Here is an 18,912-nt window from a genome sequence, read left to right as displayed (position 1 = left end):
GAGGAAAGAAAATTTGTTCATATACACTTGGTAACAACTGTGTTTGCTAATGGTTGTACCACCTAAAACAAGCCATCATGATCGTTGGGAGGAGAGAGGTACCAGAGGCAATGTCTACCTAGGAAAGTGATTGCAACCCTTCTTTTGATGTTTTAGTGGTCCTCACCTTCAACGAAGTTAAGACAGAGGGTTTTTGGCCTAAACCAATTTCTCCAGTTTGCCTTCCTCAAGCTCCGGGAACGAATATGTTCCGAAGGAGTTCCAACACACCAACAATGGAGCGCTTACTCTACAACAATAAAAGCTGTTTCAAGTGACATTCAAGGACTACACATCATCTCGGTATTCTAGGGACTTGTAAGGCATTTCTTATCAAGTGGAGGAGCAGCCTAGTTCAAAAATACCATCGTCAAACCAACATTTCCCACAATGGATACATCCCAACGGAAGACATCGAGCTCGCTAAGGGAGGTCAGAGTCATCGTGGGAAGCTCGGCGCCTCCAAATGCAGACTAAGAGGAGAAAATATTCGTCTTGATCTACGCTAGGGATGAATAGCAAACCAAGAGGCGAGGAGAACACACAGCACGTAAGCACCTGGCTATCGTAGAATATAAATATAACAATGTGAAAGCCCTTCAAAGTAATAAAACGACTGTATGAAATAGCTACACCGTGCAATTGGAAAGGAGAGAATTTTTAAATACTATAATTAGTGTGTACAAGATCCTCAAAATGAATGATTCTTTAAAATTCCTCTATGGATTAACATAACATGTTATTCAAAAAGAACACTTGGCTGTCCTGCGTTGTTACAAAGCTACTCACATGTCCTGTTTTGTTACAAAACTTATATTAAACTTATAGCAACAGTTACACATCAAATGGAAGGTGTAACCCTTGAGAAAGTTCGCATGTAACTAACACAAAAATACCCAAGGCCCTCATATAGGGTACTTGGGATAGTTTCCTACGACGTTAAAATACTCTTCTTCTTCTTCTTCTTCACCATTACACTGATACACACTATACATGTTTGTCCTCTGAGTGACTCCTTAGTTCGAGCTTCATTAGGAAAGAGCCCTTTCTAAATTGGTGTACACCATTTCAAGATTGCCAAAAAAAACCAAATGTCAACTATATGGTCACAATAGGCCCACATAAGAGGATGCCTAGTTGATGGCCCTCTTAAAAAAACAGGAAGAAAAAATGTTTGTCATCATTAACTTTGCAATGTGGCACTAATCAAGAAGCTTTATCCAATGGTTACTAAGAGTACAAGAGTTCAACACGTTACTAAGGCCTTATGTAGGCCAAAAACTCTCCCACATAAACTAGCTTTTGACATGTGGCAAAACAGAGCTTCTCTATCGAGCCTTTATGAGTAATGTAGCTCTTTGCAAAATTCCTTTTCTTCACAAGGATAATGTGCTACCGACTTAGTTCAGCTCGCACGGTGAGCGCTTGCGCTAGTGAAGAGTTCAAAGACTGATGAGATCAAAAACAAGTTAAATAGGCTACAAAAAAGAGTTAGTCGAGGGCATGGAAAGGATTCAAAAGAAAAGATAACCAGATGTATGCATATTTCTAACCTTTTTTTACCCCGTTAAGCATGACCTTGATGCATATCAAGTATCACTATCCTCCTCCTCTTCATTATCTTCACTATCATCATCCTGTTCATACATTCCTTCTTCCTCATAATCCTCTTCCTCTTTCATTTTCTCCTTCCCTTTGATTGAGCTCAACACTACTTTTTTCCCTTTAGATTCTTCGATATCTTGTTTAAGCTTTGCCAGCGACTCCTGTTTGCGCATTTCCTCTTTCTGCTCCTTTTCTGCCTTCCTTGCGTCGAGCTCTTTCCTGCATTGCACCAGGCACATTACTAATTTTCCAAGCTTCTTATCTTGCAAATTATAAGAGAGAACATGTTTAAATGAGAAAAACACAAACAATACTTTGAGTAAACTAAACATCTTAGCAATAATAACAACAATATATATATATATATATATATATATATATATATATATATTAAGGAGCAGTAATGCTAATTTGTTTTAAGGATAATGCACAGGCTTACTTGTAGGTGTCCATGTATTCACCCGCGCATTCTTCAACAGCATCAAAGAAATCGTTTAAACCAGAGCCGGTTACTGCTGATACCCCAACAGTGCGTAGATTCTGATAGAACTCATCAAGCACAAGGCATAAACTCCTGCTCAAATTTGAAGAATATGACTTTTCGCCATCAACGGCGGCTTGAAATGCTTCAAAATCTTTCATCCACTGCAAAGTGAACCATTTCAACACCAGTTTTTTGTAAGCGAATTTGTGGCAAATGTGCAAAACATACCTCAACAGCAAATTCATGCTGTGCCACATCTGTTTTGTTGAACAACAATAATAACGGTAGCCTGGTTTTGTACAATATACTACAAGCATAGAGCATGTTGCTCATAAAAGTCACTGGATTTGTAGACCTGGGCGTGTCCACTACATAGGCCACAACTGTTGGAAATGTAGAAGCAAATGCTTCGGTGATTATTGCCCCAGAGGCCGACCAAGTGAATATTTCTATTTGCCCAGGTGTGTCCACCAGTACATAATCCAATTCATTTGCCCTTTTCTCCACCAGCCCAACCACCTACAAGTAGACGTTAACAACTTTCTATTAGCTTCCCCTTGCATAAAACCCATTTGAGCACAAGCTTGCAAGAAGGCATGACCAGATTGAATACCTCATCAAACTTCGTTGCAAAAAGGTTTAATGATGTAAGTATTCCTCCATTTGGACCCAGATTGTACTCTTTCATGACGTTTTTATAGTTGACGGTGTCCCGAATGTCTATGTTGGCCATGAATGGTAAAGACAAGACTGCTGGGTCAAGGTTTAGAACATATCCCCTGATACCTGCCGTTTGAGTATGGGCCACTAGGCGATGTAGAAAGGTTGTTTTTCCACTCCCTGTGAATTTATAACCCACCATTAGCACAAAGTAGCACAATCCTCCTTGGAAGATTGCACCGCTCATTCCTTCAAGCTTACCAATCAACAAGGCCAATTCAGATAGATATTATGGCTTAAACCAACTTAATACATATTAAGAAGTCAATAGTGACTAAATCATGCAATGTATGAAGAGTATCTGCGGAGAATCAACACCACAGGAATCCATGATAAGAAAACCAGTCAAAAAGAGCATGTCTTTGGCAGGGTATCAGATGACTAAGCCCCTCCTATGCCTTTGACCAATGACCTCCTCAGCAGCAAAAACCTCTGAATCAACCAGGCATTAACTGAAACATTGCTTTAAACCCAAAGCCTTCAAAACCATGGCTCGACTTGCTGACACTACAACGCAGAATAAGCTTGCCAGCGTAGCTGACCACCATGGTTACCAGGAACGGGAAACCGGAACGAGAACAGGGAACGGGACCACGGAACAAAATGCCATTCCCTGTTACGGGTACTCACGTTTGAAACACGGAACGCGGATTCGGAACGGGAACTTGGAATGGGAACGGGGAACGGAGACCTGAAAACGGCCATTCCCTGTTACTATGCTGACCACACTTAAGGGACTGCAAAAGCCAGCTTGCATAGAGCAATGCTGAGGTGATGGGTGCAGCGAACAATGCTGCGCAAGGAGTTACAGAAGACGCTGGGATAGCAACAAGCCTTAGCTACAAAGGTCAATAGAAGCCAAGCACATGGGTTGTGCTACAGCTATTTTGTTGCGACAGGACAAAGCACTACTGTTGCATGGGCTATCCCTGCTGAGTGTTATGGAGGTGGCTGGGCAAAGCAGCGATGTGTGGCTGTGTGTGGCATGAAGTGGGGCGGCACGAGTGGCGCAATGATAGGGATGGGCAGCGCGCGATGTTCAGCTATCCCCACACAGGCGGCTGCATATTCAATGGGTTGTGCGTGAGTGAAGGTCAGCTCACAGAGGAAGTGCAAGCGACTGCAAACATGCTGCTAGCTTGCAGGCATTGGCAGGGCCAGAAAAATACATTTTTCCTAACCGAAGAAAATAAGGGCAAACTTGAATTCTACCGGTTTTTAGGTCAAAATTTGAAGCTTTTGCCGGTATTTACACTAAAACTTGTGTAAATTTTCCGGTTTTCTTCAAGGCAAGCTCAAAATCTAACCGGGATTTTATGATTTTAGTCATTTAAAATACACTGTACCCGGGTTTTTTCTAACACCGAGGCTGCAGGTGTGCGAGGAGAGGACGTAGGAGACGAGGACCAAGGAGGTGCACGTAAATGGCCACCACCTGGCGAAGCGCTGCTAGATTTCAAAGCAGCTTCAATATGTACATCTCTCTATCTCTCTCTCTCTCTCTCTCTCTCTCTCTCTCTCTCTCGGATATCGACCGCATCCTGGTAAAGATGTCAAAGAGGTAGAGTGTCACACAAACGGAAGCGTGTACTTCAATACTTTTGTGATTATTTAATTAAATTCACATATCCACACAGAACAGAACTTAGAAAACAAGGCAGAAAGTGAACACAACAGTAGGGAGTCAGGACAAGAAGATGGGTTGGTCAACCCCCCCTTGAGGAGAATTTCTTTTAATTTTGAACTGTTAACAAGCACATAAACCAGAAAAGTTTACATTGTTCCCTATCCTGAAGGACTGTTCTGATGCATAGAGATGCATGTATTCATGAGCCAATTTGGCTGAAATTTATCATACTTGTACCCGAGAAAGGCTATTTCTGCTTCATTTCGAATTTTTTTGGCGGGTCTATTGTTGTCACGTGACACATCCAACCCTATGTGTCCGTGGCAAGCTACAGCATGACCAGGGTTCAGTTCAGTCAAGTCAGTCTAGAATAGGAAGTGTTTTGGCACTTTTGTGAGTCTGTTCGCAGACCGTGCATGTCCAAACACTGAGATTAGATGCATATCCTCTGGTTGCACACAGCATGATCATCGGCATTACCATCTGAACCATCAAAATACATCAGGGGAATTTTCCAGTGCATTAAACCTATTTTCCCTATTTTTGACATTTTTCACTTATTTATTAAGTGACTTTTGTTGGGAACTAGGTAGGGCAATTTTGCTAATGAAATATATAAGCAACCTAGCGCTAGCACTATCTAGCAGAGGAGGAGAAAGAGCATCAGGCAATTTATTGCAGCAGGCTTCTCTCTCCCACTCTCAGCAAGAACAACCCCCCCTTCAGCCTGGCGTTTTCAGCAAAGAACTCCAACGTTTTTCAGCCCCTCAACCTGGCGTTTTTCAGCCCTGCACTTGGCGTTTTGCAGCAGCGAATTCAGCCCATGACCAACGTTTGTGAACAGCCATAAATCAGCATTTTCAGCAGCAATTAAGAGGGCAGCAGGTGGCGTTTTTCACGCAGCAGAAGCAGCGATTCAGCCTCAGGCCAGCGTTTTCAGTAGGGAATTTCAGCAAGCAAAGGACCAGCAGAGCAGCGTTTTTCATGAGCAAGTATGCCAGCGTTCCAAGCATTCAATTTTCAGCCTAGTTTCACCACCGTCAGCCTCGACATAGCATCACTTAGATTTGCGTCAGCATCTTATACCAGATTGTGCAATCAATAGCATAGAACTCTCTTGCCATCGAGAGAGGGGCCCTTGGAGGAGGGTTTACAACTTTCCAGTGTCGTATCCTCTCTCTCTCTCTCTCTCTCTCTCTCTCTCTCTCTCTCTCTCTCTCTCTCAGCACCTTCATTCACAGTGTTCATCCACTTTGTTTGTGATCACTTGCACTCTCTCATTAAGAAATGGAAGGCTCTCCCTTCTGTAAGTAAAAGGAACCTTGAGCACAGTTCGGAGCACTCATCTTGAGCAAAGTTCAACATTCACTTCCGTTGCACCTTACATTGGTATCAGAGCACGAGTGTGCCCCAAGTTTCTCATGACCCTCCCATTGATGAGTCTCTCGTTAAATGTTATGGTCATATGACGGGGTAGCGTTTTGTTATATTGTTTGATCCACACAGTATGCATGATGTGATTAGTCCCTCTCTTGTTGAGAGAGCCCGCCTAGCGGTTAGTCAGAAATCTCCTCTCGAGGTCTCTGGCTTCGCTCCCGGTATAGACTCTTTCATCACGAAGAAGTGCTCTCCGTAGAAAATTTTTAGTCTCTCCTCTCTCAAGATGTGATATGATTTTGGGCATTCGATGGTTTCGTGAGCATAACCCTCTCATTGATTGGGCGGAAAATACGTTCACTTTCAATGCCAAAAGTGACTCTCCTATTGTCATTTTTGTGGAGAGCAAGTTGTTCATTCTTCCTCTCTCATTTCTCATGTGCAGGCACAGATGCAAGAGGATCAGGAGAAGGAGACTCTTTCAATCTTTTCTTCTCCAAAGCACGTCATTTGCATGATGATTTGCATGATAATGATAAGTATGACGATTTGCATGATCAAGATGTGATTATTCACAACAGGGTTGTTCTCGTCCGTCGGACGGAACGAGGCGTACGGTCCGGTCAAGGCGTCCGTTGCGTCCGGTGGTTTTTTAGTACGTTTGACCGGTTTTTTAGTCCGTTGACTGTGCTTTTTTTGGGGAGGTTTTTGGGTTACCTTTTGGCATAGGATCCCTCCCACCTAGCCTAGGATCCCCCCCCCCCCCAACCTCCCACATGCCCTGAGCCTCTCTCTCTCTCTCTCTCTCTCTCTCTCTCTCTCTCTCTCTCTCTCTCTCTCTCTCTCACACACACACACACACACATTGCTTTGGATTCCATTAGACTCCTCTCTCTTCCTCTCCCTCTCCCTCTCTCTCATTGCTTTGGTCCTTCACCTTGGATTCCATTAGGCTCCTCTCTCTCTCTCTCTCTCTCTCTCTCTCTCTCTCTCTCTCTCTCTCTCTCTCTCTCTCTCACACACACACACACACACACATTGCTTTGGATTCCATTAGACTCCTCTCTCTTCCTCTCCCTCTCCCTCTCTCTCATTGCTTTGGTCCTTCACCTTGGATTCCATTAGGCTCTCTCTCTCTCTCTCTCTCTCTCTCTCTCTCTCTCTCTCTCTCTCTCTCTCTCTCATCTAACTCTCTCTTGTTCAAGGGCAAGTATCTACACTCTAAATCTATATATGGATGCCCTCTTTCTGTTCTTCTCCATTATGTTCCAACTCAAGGCTCAAGCTCACGAGTCATTCTCAAGCTCTCTCGAGTCTCATGAGTCATGAGAGATTGCTCAATGGCTCAATGAATCCACGATAAGCCTAGGTTCACCCTTAAAGGAAAGTGCAAGGTATAGACCCATGGTAGTCACCCACAAGACAATATAACCATCAACTCCATCCTGCATAGTATTGACTAAATACCACGACATCCCCACTGTGATAACCAATTGTCTAATTGTCCCAAGTGTAAAATCTAGGGTTAAGAATTGCATGTTTTTATTTTTGAACGTACGTAACCATGTCGTACGACATAAAATTTTCTAGTTCGATGAGTACCGTACGTCTTCGTACGTGGACAAAACGTACGTGACCGTACGAGACCACCTTGATTCACAAGCATGATGATTTGCATGATCAAGATGTGCTTTCTCACGAGCATGATGATTTGTATGACCGCGATGTGATTGTTCACAAGAATGATGGGTTGGTTGATACTGTTTCTAGTGAAGCTAACCTCGTTGCAGATTCGATCTTGGCTCTCGAGTCAAGGTCCAAATAACTCCCTCAGGAAGAAGTGATCTTGTAAGGTGCAGCGGAATGATTGAACTTTGCTCAAGATGAGTGCTCTGAACTGTGCTCAAGGTTCCTTTTACTTACGGAAGGGAGAGCCTTCCGTTCCTTTAGTGAGAGAGTGCAATGGACACAAACAAAGTGAATGGACGCTGTGAATGGAAGTGCATGAGACTAAGAGATAGAGAAGAGAATACGACACCAGAGACGTTGTAAAACCCTCCTCCGAAGGCCCCACTCTCTATGGCGAGAGCGGTCTACTTATGATTGCACAAATCTCTACAATGCTTGGGCCGCGACGATGTCAACGACGATGAGGACGACGACGAGACGGGCTGAAATCTGAAAACGCTAAGGGCTGAAATCTGCAAATCTTGTATCTGCTAAACTCTGACTCTATGTCGATGGCGACGATGCGTTGAAAACGCAGATGCTGAAATCTACGTTTTCTGGGCTGAAACTGTAAACCTTGCGGAAACTGACCGTGCCACGAGGAACTGCTGCTGCCAGAAGGTGAGATCTGCGATGTTCAGGGGGTTCTTCTGCGAGTGCTAAGGGCTGAAAACTGAAAACGCTGGTGTTTCTTGATGTTCAGTCGCGGTGAATCTACAAAACGCCAGGGCTGATCTGCAAACCAAAAACACTAGGGCTGAAAACTGATCTGCTGTCGTCGGATGTCCCACAAATGCAAAACGCTAGGCTGATTTGCTGTGTCGTATTGATGCCGGGCTGATCTGCTATGCACAAAACGCCAAGGCTGATCTAATGCAAAACGCTAGGTCTTCTATGGAGAAAATGCCAGAGTAGTCACAGGGGTTGGTCTTGCTGAGAAGTTGCCTGTTGAGCAAGGTGCTCCTGCTGCCTCTTCTACCAATTAGTGCTAGCCTAAGTTTGCTTATATACAAACTTAGCAAAATTGCCCTACCTACTTCCCAACAAAAGTCACTAAAAAATAATAAGTGAAAAATGTCAAAAATAGGGAAAATAGGTCTAATGCACTCAAAAATTCCCGTAATGGATTCTGATGAATTCTTATGGAAATGCTGACGATCATGCTGTGTGCAACCAGAGGATATGCATCTAATCTAAGTGTCTGGACATGCACGGTCTGCGAACAGACTCGCAAAAGTGCCAGGTCACTTCCTATTCTAGACTGACTTGACTGAACTGAACCCTGGTCATGCTGTAGCTTGTCCACGAACACATAGGGTTGGATGTGTCACGTGATATCCCCTCCTTGGAGATCGCCAATAACATCCAAAATCCTGTAAAGGACTCTTCGCCGGCCCACTCTGTTGTGTGGGTCGTGCGATACTTGAACTTCATAAAGGTCTGCAGCGCTTGCTTCTTTGGGCCACGCCGAAAGCGACACAAAGTCTTTTGTGGCTCCTTTGATGCTTCAACTTCGTCTAGAGTCGTGCTTCTTCCTTCTTCAAGAATCTCCATGGCTGAAAATTCCTGAAACCACTTCCAACACAAAAACATGAGCATACCTAATCCATGTAAAGTGACTGAAAAAACTCGTCTTTTCTAAAGACTGTGTATGCAATGTAGATGAACAAGGAGACGGAGTGCCAAACCGTTCACCACACACACGCAAACAATGAGATCGAATCTTTCTCTTCTGATCTAAATCAATCAACTGTGGCAATTCACAACGGAAATGCCCATGCTTGGTGCTCATACTTTCTTGTGCTCTTTCTACAACTGTGTCATGCCAAGGAAGAGACCTGGAATGTGACGTCCTTGAATGCATACTTTTCAGCTTCTCATGAACAATCCGCATACATTCGTAAGGGATCACATAAAGACGCTGACAAAAATATAGGAACCGATCACAAATGAAACACTCAAACAATGCGTGCGTATGAATCATGCAAACACATAATACTTCCTCTGAGGGTTCTTTGGACCTAAGCGCGAGAACCAAGATCGGTTCTTCCTGATTGATCGTATCTGCAACAACAAGGTTAGCTTCGCTAGAAATAGCATCCACTAACTCATCATCCTTGTGAACAATCACGTCATCTTCATGCAAATCATCATGCTTGTGAGAAATCACATCTTGATCATACAAATCATCATGCTCATCATTATCATCCAAATCATCATCATGCAAATCATGTGTGTCTTGCTTTGGAGAAGTAGAGACTGAGAAAGTCTCCTTTTCTTGATTCTGTGCAAAGTGTGCCTGCACTTGAGAAAAAAGTCGCCACAACTCTTTCATGTGTTGATCGCTCTTCTCTTGTCTTGCTTTGTTCTCGCGGTCATATTCTGCTTGTCTTTCGTTGTTCTCGTGATCAAATTTGGCTTGTCTTTCTTTGGCTTCCAAGCATGCTTGCTCACTCTCACGCGCTATGGTTGTCATTCTTTCTTGGTATTTGCGCTCTATGGCTGCTATTCTTTCTTCGCTTTCTAACTTCCTGTCCATCATCCTCTTGTCGAAAGCCTTCATAGGAGTTAGTACAATCCTTGGCGTAGATGGGGAAGGGTCGGAAAAACCTCCTGGTGGGGAAAATTCTACTTCGCCTCTCTCATCTCATCACCTCCAAGCGAAGTATCCATTCCGCTTCGAGTGATGACCATTCTGAAGTCGTGGGTTCTTGTGGGTTCTGTGGTCTTGGGTTCTTAAGTTCACGAGGAACTTAGATTCTTGTGGGTTTTGGGTCTTGGGGTTCTTGGGTTCTTGGGGGTATTGGTTCTTGGGGTTCTTGAGGGTCTTCTTTTGCTTGCAATCTGTGTTAAAGAAGGATCTTCTCTTCACCCGAGTTCTGCTCTTTTCCGTGGGCGCACTCCTTGGCGGCCTTGCACTCACACCAAGGTTGCTTTTCCCCACCTCACGTCGATTGGCCGGCCGCTAAGTGCACGATCCGCTCTCGATGAGGCACAAGGGGAGGCTGGACAAGCCCTTCTCTTTCTTGGGTTTCCTATCACTCTTCAAAAACACGATTAGTAATCTACATGCCCGAGTGAACTTGGGTTCGTGCGACCTCAACAAGCAAAAAAAATTATGTGGTTCTTGTGGTTCTTTCCTAGAGTGATACAGAACACTGCCAAAGCTCTGATACCAATGTAAGGTGCAGTGGAGTGAATGTTGAACTTTGCTCAAGATGAGTGCTCCGAACTGTGCTCAAGGTTCCTTTTACTTATGGAAGGGAGAGCCTTCCGTTCCTTTAATGAACGAGTGCAATGGACACAAACAAAATGAATGGACACTGTGAATGGAGATCAAGGGCAGACTCAGCCATAATGAAGCCTAGCACTGTGAATGGAAGTGCATGAGACTGAGAGATAGAGAAGAGAATACGACACCAGAGACGTTGTAAAACCCTCCTCCGAAGGCCCCACTCTCTATGGCGAGAGCGGTCTACTTATGATTGCACAAATCTCTACAATGCTTGGACTTGCCGACGATGTCGACGACAATGAGGACGACGAGTCCCAGCGTAACCGCGAAACGTTTCACCCCGAAACGTGGCGTTTCACCCTAGGCTAAGGCTTTAGTGAAACGTCTGATCGAAACGCCAATTTTGTGTATATATAGAGTTATGTATCGACAAAATAGGTGTTTACAGTGCAGTGAGTAGAGACACATGCTATGTTAACCTTGAAATAGCATATACATAATAAATAAATAACTATTTAATGGCTAAATTCTCTAAAGGCAATTTTTCATTTCAGGCGTTTCACTCCATGCGTTTCACCTTGCAGGTGAAACATTTCGGCCGTTTCACCCGTTTCGCATTTCAGGCCTGCTGAAACGCGTTTCGCGGTTACACTGACGACGACGAGACGGGCTGAAATCTGAAAACGCTAAGGACTGAAATCTGCAAATCTTGTATCTGCTAAACTCTGACTCTATGTCGATGACGATGTCGATGGCGACGATGCGGCGACGATGCACTGAAAACGCAGATGCTGAAATCTACGTTTTCTGGGCTGAAACTGTAAACCTTGCGGAAACTGACCGTGCGACGAGGAACTGCTGCGGAAAGGTGAGATCTCCGAGGTTCAGGGGGTTCTTCTGCGAGTGCTAAGTGCTGAAAACTGAAAACGCTGGTGTTTCTTGATGTTCCGTCGCGGTGAATCTGCAAAACGCCAGGGCTGATCTGCAAACCAAAAACACTAGGGCTGAAAACTGATCTGCTGTCGTCGGATGTCCCACAAATGCAGAACGCTAGGCTGATCTGCTGTGTCGTATTGACGCCGGGCTGATTTGCTATGCACAAAACGCCAAGGCTGATCTGATGCAAAACGCTAGGTCTTCTGTGGAGAAAACGTCAGAGTAGTCGCGGGGGTTGGTCTTGCTAAGAAGTTGCCTGTTGAGCAAGGTGCTCCTGCTGCCTCTTCTGCCAATTAGTGCTAGCCTAGGTTTGCTTATATACAAACTTAGCAAAATTGCCCTACCTACTTCCCAACAAAAGTCACTTAAAAATAATAAGTGAAAAATGTCAAAAATAGGGAAAATAGGTCTAATGCATTGGAAAATTCCCCTGATGGATTTTGATAAATTATGATGGGAATGCTAATGATCATGCTGTGAGCAACCAAAGGATATGCATCTAATCTAAGTGTCTGGACATGCACGGTCTGCGAATAGACTCACAAAAGTGCCAGATCACTTTCTATTCTAGACTGACTTGACTGAACTGAACCTTGGTCATGATGTAGCTTGTCCACGGACACATAGGGTTGGATGTGTCACGTGACAAATCTTGGCTCTCGAGCCTAGGTCCACAGAACCCTCACAAGAAGTATTATGTGTTCGAATGATTAGTCAGCACGCATTGTTCGAGTGTTCCATTCGTGATCGTTTCCTGTATTTTTAGTCAGCGTCTTTATGTGATCCCTTTTAATAGGCATGCCATATTGTACGTTGAGCACGATTCACTCATGAATGAGCATGGATGTAGGCGGATTTCTCATGAAAAGCTGAAAAGTATGCAATTCAAGGAAGTCACATTCCATGTCTCTTCCTTGACACGACCCACTCGTAGAAAGAGCACAAGAAAGTTTGAGCATCAAGCATCGGCATTTCCATTGTGATTTGCCACAATTGACTAGGATAGACTAGAAAAACAAGATTAGATTTCATTGTTTGCGTGTGTTTGATTAACGGTTTGGCACTCTGTTTATTTGTTCATCTACATTGCATACACAGTCTTTAGAGAAGACGAGATTTTTTGTAGTCACTTTACATGGAATGGGTATGTTCATGTTTTTGTGCTGGAAGTGGTTTCAGGAATTTTCAACCTTGGAGATTCTTGAAGAAGGTGGACCTACGTCCATAGACAAAGTTGAAGCATTGAAGGAGCTACAGAAGACTGTCGCTTTCGGCGCAGCCCAAAGAAGCAAGCGTTGCAGACCTTTATGAAGTTCAAGTATCGCACGGCCCACGCATCAGAGTGGGCCGGCGAAGAGTCCTTCATAGGATTCCGGATGCTATTGGCGATCTCCCTCGACGCCATGCAATTCGGTACCAGTACCTCACTTTGAAAAGTCACGTAACACATCCAACCCTATGTGTCCATGGACAAGCTACAGCATGACCAGGGTTCAGTTCAGTCAAGTCAGTCTAGAATAGGAAGTGTTTTGGCACTTTTGTGAGTCTGTTCGCAGACTGTGCATGTCCAGACACTTAGATTAGATGCATATCCTCTGGTTGCATACAGCATGATCACAAGCATTACCATCAGAATCCATCAAGGAAATTTTCGAGTGCATTAAACTTCTTTTCCCTATTTTTGACATTTTTCACTTATTTATTAAGTGACCTTTGTTGGGAACTAGGTATGGCAATTTTGCTAATGAAATATATAAGCAACCTAGCGCTAGCACTATCTGGCAGCGGAGAAGAAAGGGCATCAAGTAATTTATTGCAGCAGGCTTCTCTCTCCCACTCTCAGCAAGAACAACCCCCTCTTCAGCCTGGCGTTTTCAGCAAAGAACTCCAACGTTTTTCAGCCCCTCAGCCTGGCGTTTTTCAGCCCTGCACTTGACGTTTCGCAGCAGCAAATTCAGCCCATGACCAGCGTTTGTGAACAACCATAAATCAGCATTTTCAGCAGCGATTAAGAGGGCAGCAGGTGGCGTTTTTCACGCAACAGAAGCAGCGATTCAGCCTCAGGCCAGCGTTTTCAGCAGGGAATTTCAGCAAGCAAAGGACCAGCAGAGCAGCGTTTTTCATGAGCAAGTAAGCCAGCGTTTCAAGCATTGAGTTTTCAGTCTAGTTTCACCGCCGTCAGCCTCAACATAGCATCACTTAGATTTGCGTCAGCATCTTGTACCAGATTGTGCAATCAATAGCATAGACCTCTCTCGCCATCACGCCCCTTGGAGGGTTTACAACTTTCCGGTGTCGTATTCTCTTCTCTCTCTATCTCTCAGTCTCAACACGTTCATTCACATTGTTCATCCACTTTGTTTGTGATCACTTGCACTCTCTCATTAAGAAACGGAAGGCTCTCCCTTCTGTAAGTAAAAGGAACCTTGAGCATAGTTCGGAGCACTCGTCTTGAGCAAAGTTCAACATTCACTTCCGCTGCACCTTACAATTGCTGTCTGCTCGCTTATGGGGTACTCGAACGGGAGCACCTTTGCTGAAATTGACAACTCGAATTCAACAAAGTGCTGAAAAATTGAGCGAACAATCAATTCCACGCTTCTTTGAGTGCGACTATTCCCTGCGGGGACGCACACAAGCTCTAATGGCTGTCTGCACCTCTGTCGCAAGCTGTTGTTAGACTTACACCACTCTGGTGCTTCACAGGTCTAGGGCATACATGTACAGCTAGTGTGCCTCCGGGCTAGCCACCCTTTGCATATGCATTTAGGCTACATCATTGTCCGGCCGCCCACTTTGTCTGCACGTCCTCATATTTCATTTATTCCTTATTGGGCCATGGGGGGATTTTCCAGGCTTTTGCCCTACCTCCCCTTGGGCACCTATTTATGGGGGCAGGGGGGTACCCATGTCACGTGCACATCTAAACCTATGTGTACGTGGACAAACTATCTCAAGTCTAGGGTTCAGGTTAGCCTAGGAAGTGTTCTGGCACCTTTGTGAGCCTGTGAGCCTATGCGTAGGTCGTGCATGTCTAGGCACTTAAGAGTAGTTGTATATCCTCTGATTGCACAACCCAATACCAACCAGCATGTTCACTTTCCGGTCAGGGTACCCAAATTTGGGGCAGTACATTATTTGGTGATTTTATCATTTTAATTTCTCATTTTACGAGGTCGTGGGGCTGTTGGGGAGACTACTCGACCCAACCTTGTCCAGCTATATAAGCGAGGGGGGGTGTAACAAACTTGGACACTCCAAGTCGAGAATCTACCACGACACCACAATAAATCACTTCAAAACAATTCACAGTTCACAATTGATTCGACACAGGCCCGGCGGAGTTTTATGCCTAGAGATATTGGCCCCAAAGACTGGCGCCCCTTTCGGTATTTCTTTTTGTATTAATCTGCAACTCAAAGTACAAGCAAGTAGTTGGGACTCACTCTCAGACTCTGTGTCCGAATGCTCTGAGAAGTAAGAGCCCAAACTACCAATATAAAGATTTACAAGGGATGCTAAAAGCAAAGCCCCAAAAGCTTCAAAAAGCACTTTAAAAGAAGTAAAGCTCTCTCTCTCTCTCTTGCTTAGTGGAAAATAAAGCAAATCCCAAAAAGCCCCAACGTAGGTTTTTTTCAGCCACTATTGCGTAGCCAAAAAGCAGCCCTCAGCTTCCGTAAAAAGCAGGCGTCCGTACATACTGCCACGTGACAATTTCCGCAAATTGCGCCACAGTTTTCAGGGCTGCTGTACAGCCAGCCACGTCAGCATTTCAGCCACTTTTCTCCGCAGGATTTGTTCATGTCAAAAGGGAGGGGGGGGGGGGGGGGGGGGGGGTTGTACTGGGCAACCACGTCACCACTTTGTTTTGTAAGGCTATTTGGGAGAACATTGGCACGCGGTTGTAGTTCTCCTCATCTTTCCACCCGAAGACTGACGCGCAATCTGAGATTGCCAATTCATTGGCCCTTTGCGTCATGATTTCAAACTACCCCAGTGAATGACAAAACCCCGTTTAGCATGACTCATCAACTCCTGAATGGAAGTTGACTTTTGTTCTAAGCAGTGATCTCGGATCTCTGTAGAAAGACCCAAGGTAAACCGCTCAATCTGTTCTTTGAACGAGATCTTCTTAAATGAAGAGGCGGATAGAAAAGAGCTCCAAAATCTCTTGCAATACACGTCCACTGTATCCTTCTTGCTCATCCAAAGATGGTTCCAAGCAGTTCGTATGTCGCGTTCATACTCTCAAGACAGCCATGAAGAAATAAAAAGCCTTTTAAATTTCAGTCATTTAACTGGCGCTGTCTTGTTTAATAGAAGCGTGGACCACCAAGTTCGAGCATTCCCCTTGAAGTAAGAGGTAGCTCTCCGAATCTTGGAGTGCTCTAAGTAATGCCCTCCATAGAAAGCTATGTCAAACTACTGTATAAAAGACAAAGCCTTCGAAGCATCTCTGTAACCAGAAAATGTGTCAAATTTTATTGACCGTCCACCTTCCTTAAACTCTCGGACTTTCTTGCTTTTATCTTCCAGAAAGTCAACCAGAAGTCATACTGGTTGGCTTTATAAAAATTCTTCTTTGCGTAAATCCTGCTGTGGTCAGAGTTCGAACTATCTGAAGATGAGTCCTCTGTAGAACTTTCAACCAAGGGGCGAGATTCAGACTTCTTTGCCTTTTTCTTGCCCTTTTCAAAGCTTTGCTTTCTGCTTCGCTTTTTGCCTTTTCCGTCTTCTTCGCTCGAGTCAGAGGAGCTAGAAGAACTCGAAGAAGAAGAAGAAGAACCGGGTATTCCTTCAAATCAAACACGCTTCTTTTGCTTTCTTGCCGATTCAAATGTAGACTGACGACCCAAATAACCCGAGAAGTTAGCGCCTTTCTTCTGCTTTTTGTCATGCTTTTTAGCTTTGTTCTGCACATCAAAAAGCTAAGCAATTCGTGCAACAACCACCTTTCCCAGTAGAAAAGAGCTCCAGAATCTCTCGCAATAAGCATCCACTATAACCTTCTTGCTCATCCGAAGATGGTTCCAAGCAGTTCGTATGTCATGTTCATACTCTCAAGTCAGCCATGAACAAATAAAAAGCCTTTTGAATTTCAGTCATTTAATTGGCGCTGTCTTGTATAATAGAAGCGTGGACCACCAAGTTCGAGCATTCCCCTTGAAGTAAGAGGCAGCTCTCCGAATCTTGGAGTGCTCTGAGTAACGCCCTCCAGAGAAAACTATGTCAAGCTGCTGTATAAAAGACAAAGCCTTCAAAGCATCTCTATAACCAGAAAATGTGTCAAATTTTATTGACTGTCCACCTTCCTTAAACTCTCGGACTTTCTTGCTTTTATCTTCCCGAAAGTCATACTAGTTGGCTTTATAATTCTTCTTCTTTGCGTAAAAGCTGCTGTCATCAGAGTCCGAACTATCTGAAGACGAGTCCTCTGTAGAACTGTCAACCACGGGGCGAATTTTAGGCTTCTTTGCCTTTTTCTTGCCCTTTTCGAAGCTTTGCTTTTTGCTTCGCTTTTTGCCTTTTCTGTCTTCTTCGCTCAAATCAAAGGAGCTAGAAGAACTTGTAGAAGTAGAAGAAGAAGAAGAGGAAGAAGACCTGGTACTCCTTCAAATCGAACCCGCTTCTTCTGCTTTCTTGCCCATTATGCCATGAAGAAAATTGAGGAGACCGTCGATGACCTGCAAGTAGCCGTAGCCGCTAAAAAGAACCACCGTAAGAGGGAGATGAAAAGTCAATGTCGAAAGCCAGCAAAGCAAGCCACTAGTGAAATGCCATGAAGCAAATCGAGAAGATTCCAATTCAACCATAAGGTAAAGAGGGAGCCAGCAAGGCCGCCATCAAAAGAAACCCAACAAACAAACACCAACAAGACAGTAACAAGGATGACTGTAGGGAGAGCAACAGCAATGTGAGGAAAACTGCCGGTTCAAGGCAAGAGTGGAGGCTCTCGTCTTGGCAAAACCCATCAAACGCGTCATTGGGAGGAAAACAACCCACTGAGGAGCCTACTCCATCCACCCCCGCAAGAAAAACATTAAACAAAATGCACATACACACTCACTGTTCTCTGCTCCCTCTCTTTTTGTACGTCTCTACATCATCTCCCTGACTCTCTTTCAAGTCTCTAGCTTGACTCTCTCAAGTGTCTAAATGGAACCATCAATAATGTAAAGTTACATTCATTAACGCAAGGTTGACAACAAAGGATTGTGGTAGTGTGATTGCTTGATTGTACATTCACTCTCAATTCGTTGCCCTTGACAATTGATTATGATATTCACTATTATGGTGAAGATATTCTTATCAGATATACTGATTCGAACTAGCCTGGTAGTGTTGACACACAATTAGCATGTGTCACCCCCAAAACAAAAGTGCCCATTATTTCCAGGACTCTACATAACTTATACCAGTATATAATAAGTGAACCTGGGATTCTCGTTATCCAGCTGCATGAACACTCCCTCAAATTTGTAAGATAAAATTTTATTGTTATCAGTCATTCCCATGATTTTAAATAAAAATCATGGGTATAAATGCTTTGCAGATTCATTTCAAGACTTCAAGTTAAATGAAAACATGCATCCTTCTCCCAATTCACAAAATCTTAAAGAAGACGATTACATGGATAGTTGGATTGTGCTTGTGGCAGCTTAAATTGCTGGTGCAGACAAGTCTTGACTTATGGTTCCATGATGTAGGTGCTTGCACAGTGAGGCGCTCTCTCTCTCTCTCTCTCTCTCTCTCTCTCTCTCTCTCTCTCTCTCTCTCTCTCTCTCTCACCTGCCATGCCAATGACGATAACGACAACAGGTTTCCTGCGACCGAAGGAGGAGGGTTCGCCAGTGTCAGCTGCGTCAAAACCCAAGGACTGCACGCCATTTCTCACAAGCTCCTCGTCTTGCTCTTCGTGCTCTTCTTGCATGCGATCGCTTTCGGAGTCTGTTTCGCTCATGCTTGCGCTTCAAGGGAAAGAACGGGGGCACTCGGGAGGGAAGTGCACTACCTAAAAACGCACCTTCGAGCGCATAAGTAATTTACTCGATCGCTCGTCGCTCGTTCAGGCCGGATCTCACAATGCGTTAGGAAGTTTGAGTGTTAAATATAGGGTAAATTACCAAAATGCCCTTCCAATTTGCGGAAATTCCCAAAATG

At 44.2% G+C, this 18,912-nt stretch overlaps 1 protein-coding gene across 2 annotated transcripts; it reads right to left on the bottom strand.

Annotated features, from left to right (window-relative positions):
* Positions 1-1,199: 1,199 nt before the first annotated feature.
* On the bottom strand, positions 1,200-18,817 carry QQT2 (P-loop containing nucleoside triphosphate hydrolases superfamily protein). 2 transcript variants are annotated; one of them, XM_086490953.1, is made up of 7 exons: positions 18,541-18,817; positions 2,742-2,968; positions 2,357-2,647; positions 2,084-2,289; positions 1,755-1,863; positions 1,593-1,617; positions 1,200-1,488 (listed from the first exon to the last, which is right to left on the bottom strand). In XM_086490953.1, exons 1-7 carry the CDS (start codon positions 18,710-18,712, stop codon positions 1,445-1,447), a joined length of 1,074 nt encoding a protein of 357 aa, XP_086347079.1. In that variant the 5' UTR covers positions 18,713-18,817; the 3' UTR covers positions 1,200-1,444. The 2 variants fall into 2 exon arrangements, with proteins under 2 accessions (XP_086347079.1, XP_086347078.1); XM_086490952.1 differs by having other exon boundaries at positions 1,593-1,863; positions 18,541-18,812.
* Positions 18,818-18,912: the final 95 nt, after the last annotated feature.

The sequence above is a fragment of the Adiantum capillus-veneris genome, chromosome 19 (genome assembly GCF_014529385.1).
Source record: "Adiantum capillus-veneris isolate H3 chromosome 19, ASM1452938v2, whole genome shotgun sequence".
NCBI lineage: Eukaryota > Viridiplantae > Streptophyta > Polypodiopsida > Polypodiales > Pteridaceae > Adiantum > Adiantum capillus-veneris.
This window is presented reverse-complemented; position numbering and strand designations above follow the sequence as displayed.

Excerpts from the sequence above, each read along its gene's own strand:
- QQT2 (XM_086490952.1), bottom strand. The coding sequence starts at position 18,712 with ATGAGCGAAACAGACTCCGAAAGCGATCGCATGCAAGAAGAGCACGAA. Across the intron at positions 2,969-18,540 it reads TATCGTCATTGGCATGGCAG|GGAGTGGAAAAACAACCTTT; the intron begins GTGAGAGAGAGA and ends ATAAATTCACAG. Across the intron at positions 2,290-2,356 it reads AGCATGAATTTGCTGTTGAG|TGGATGAAAGATTTTGAAGC; the intron begins GTATGTTTTGCA and ends TTCACTTTGCAG.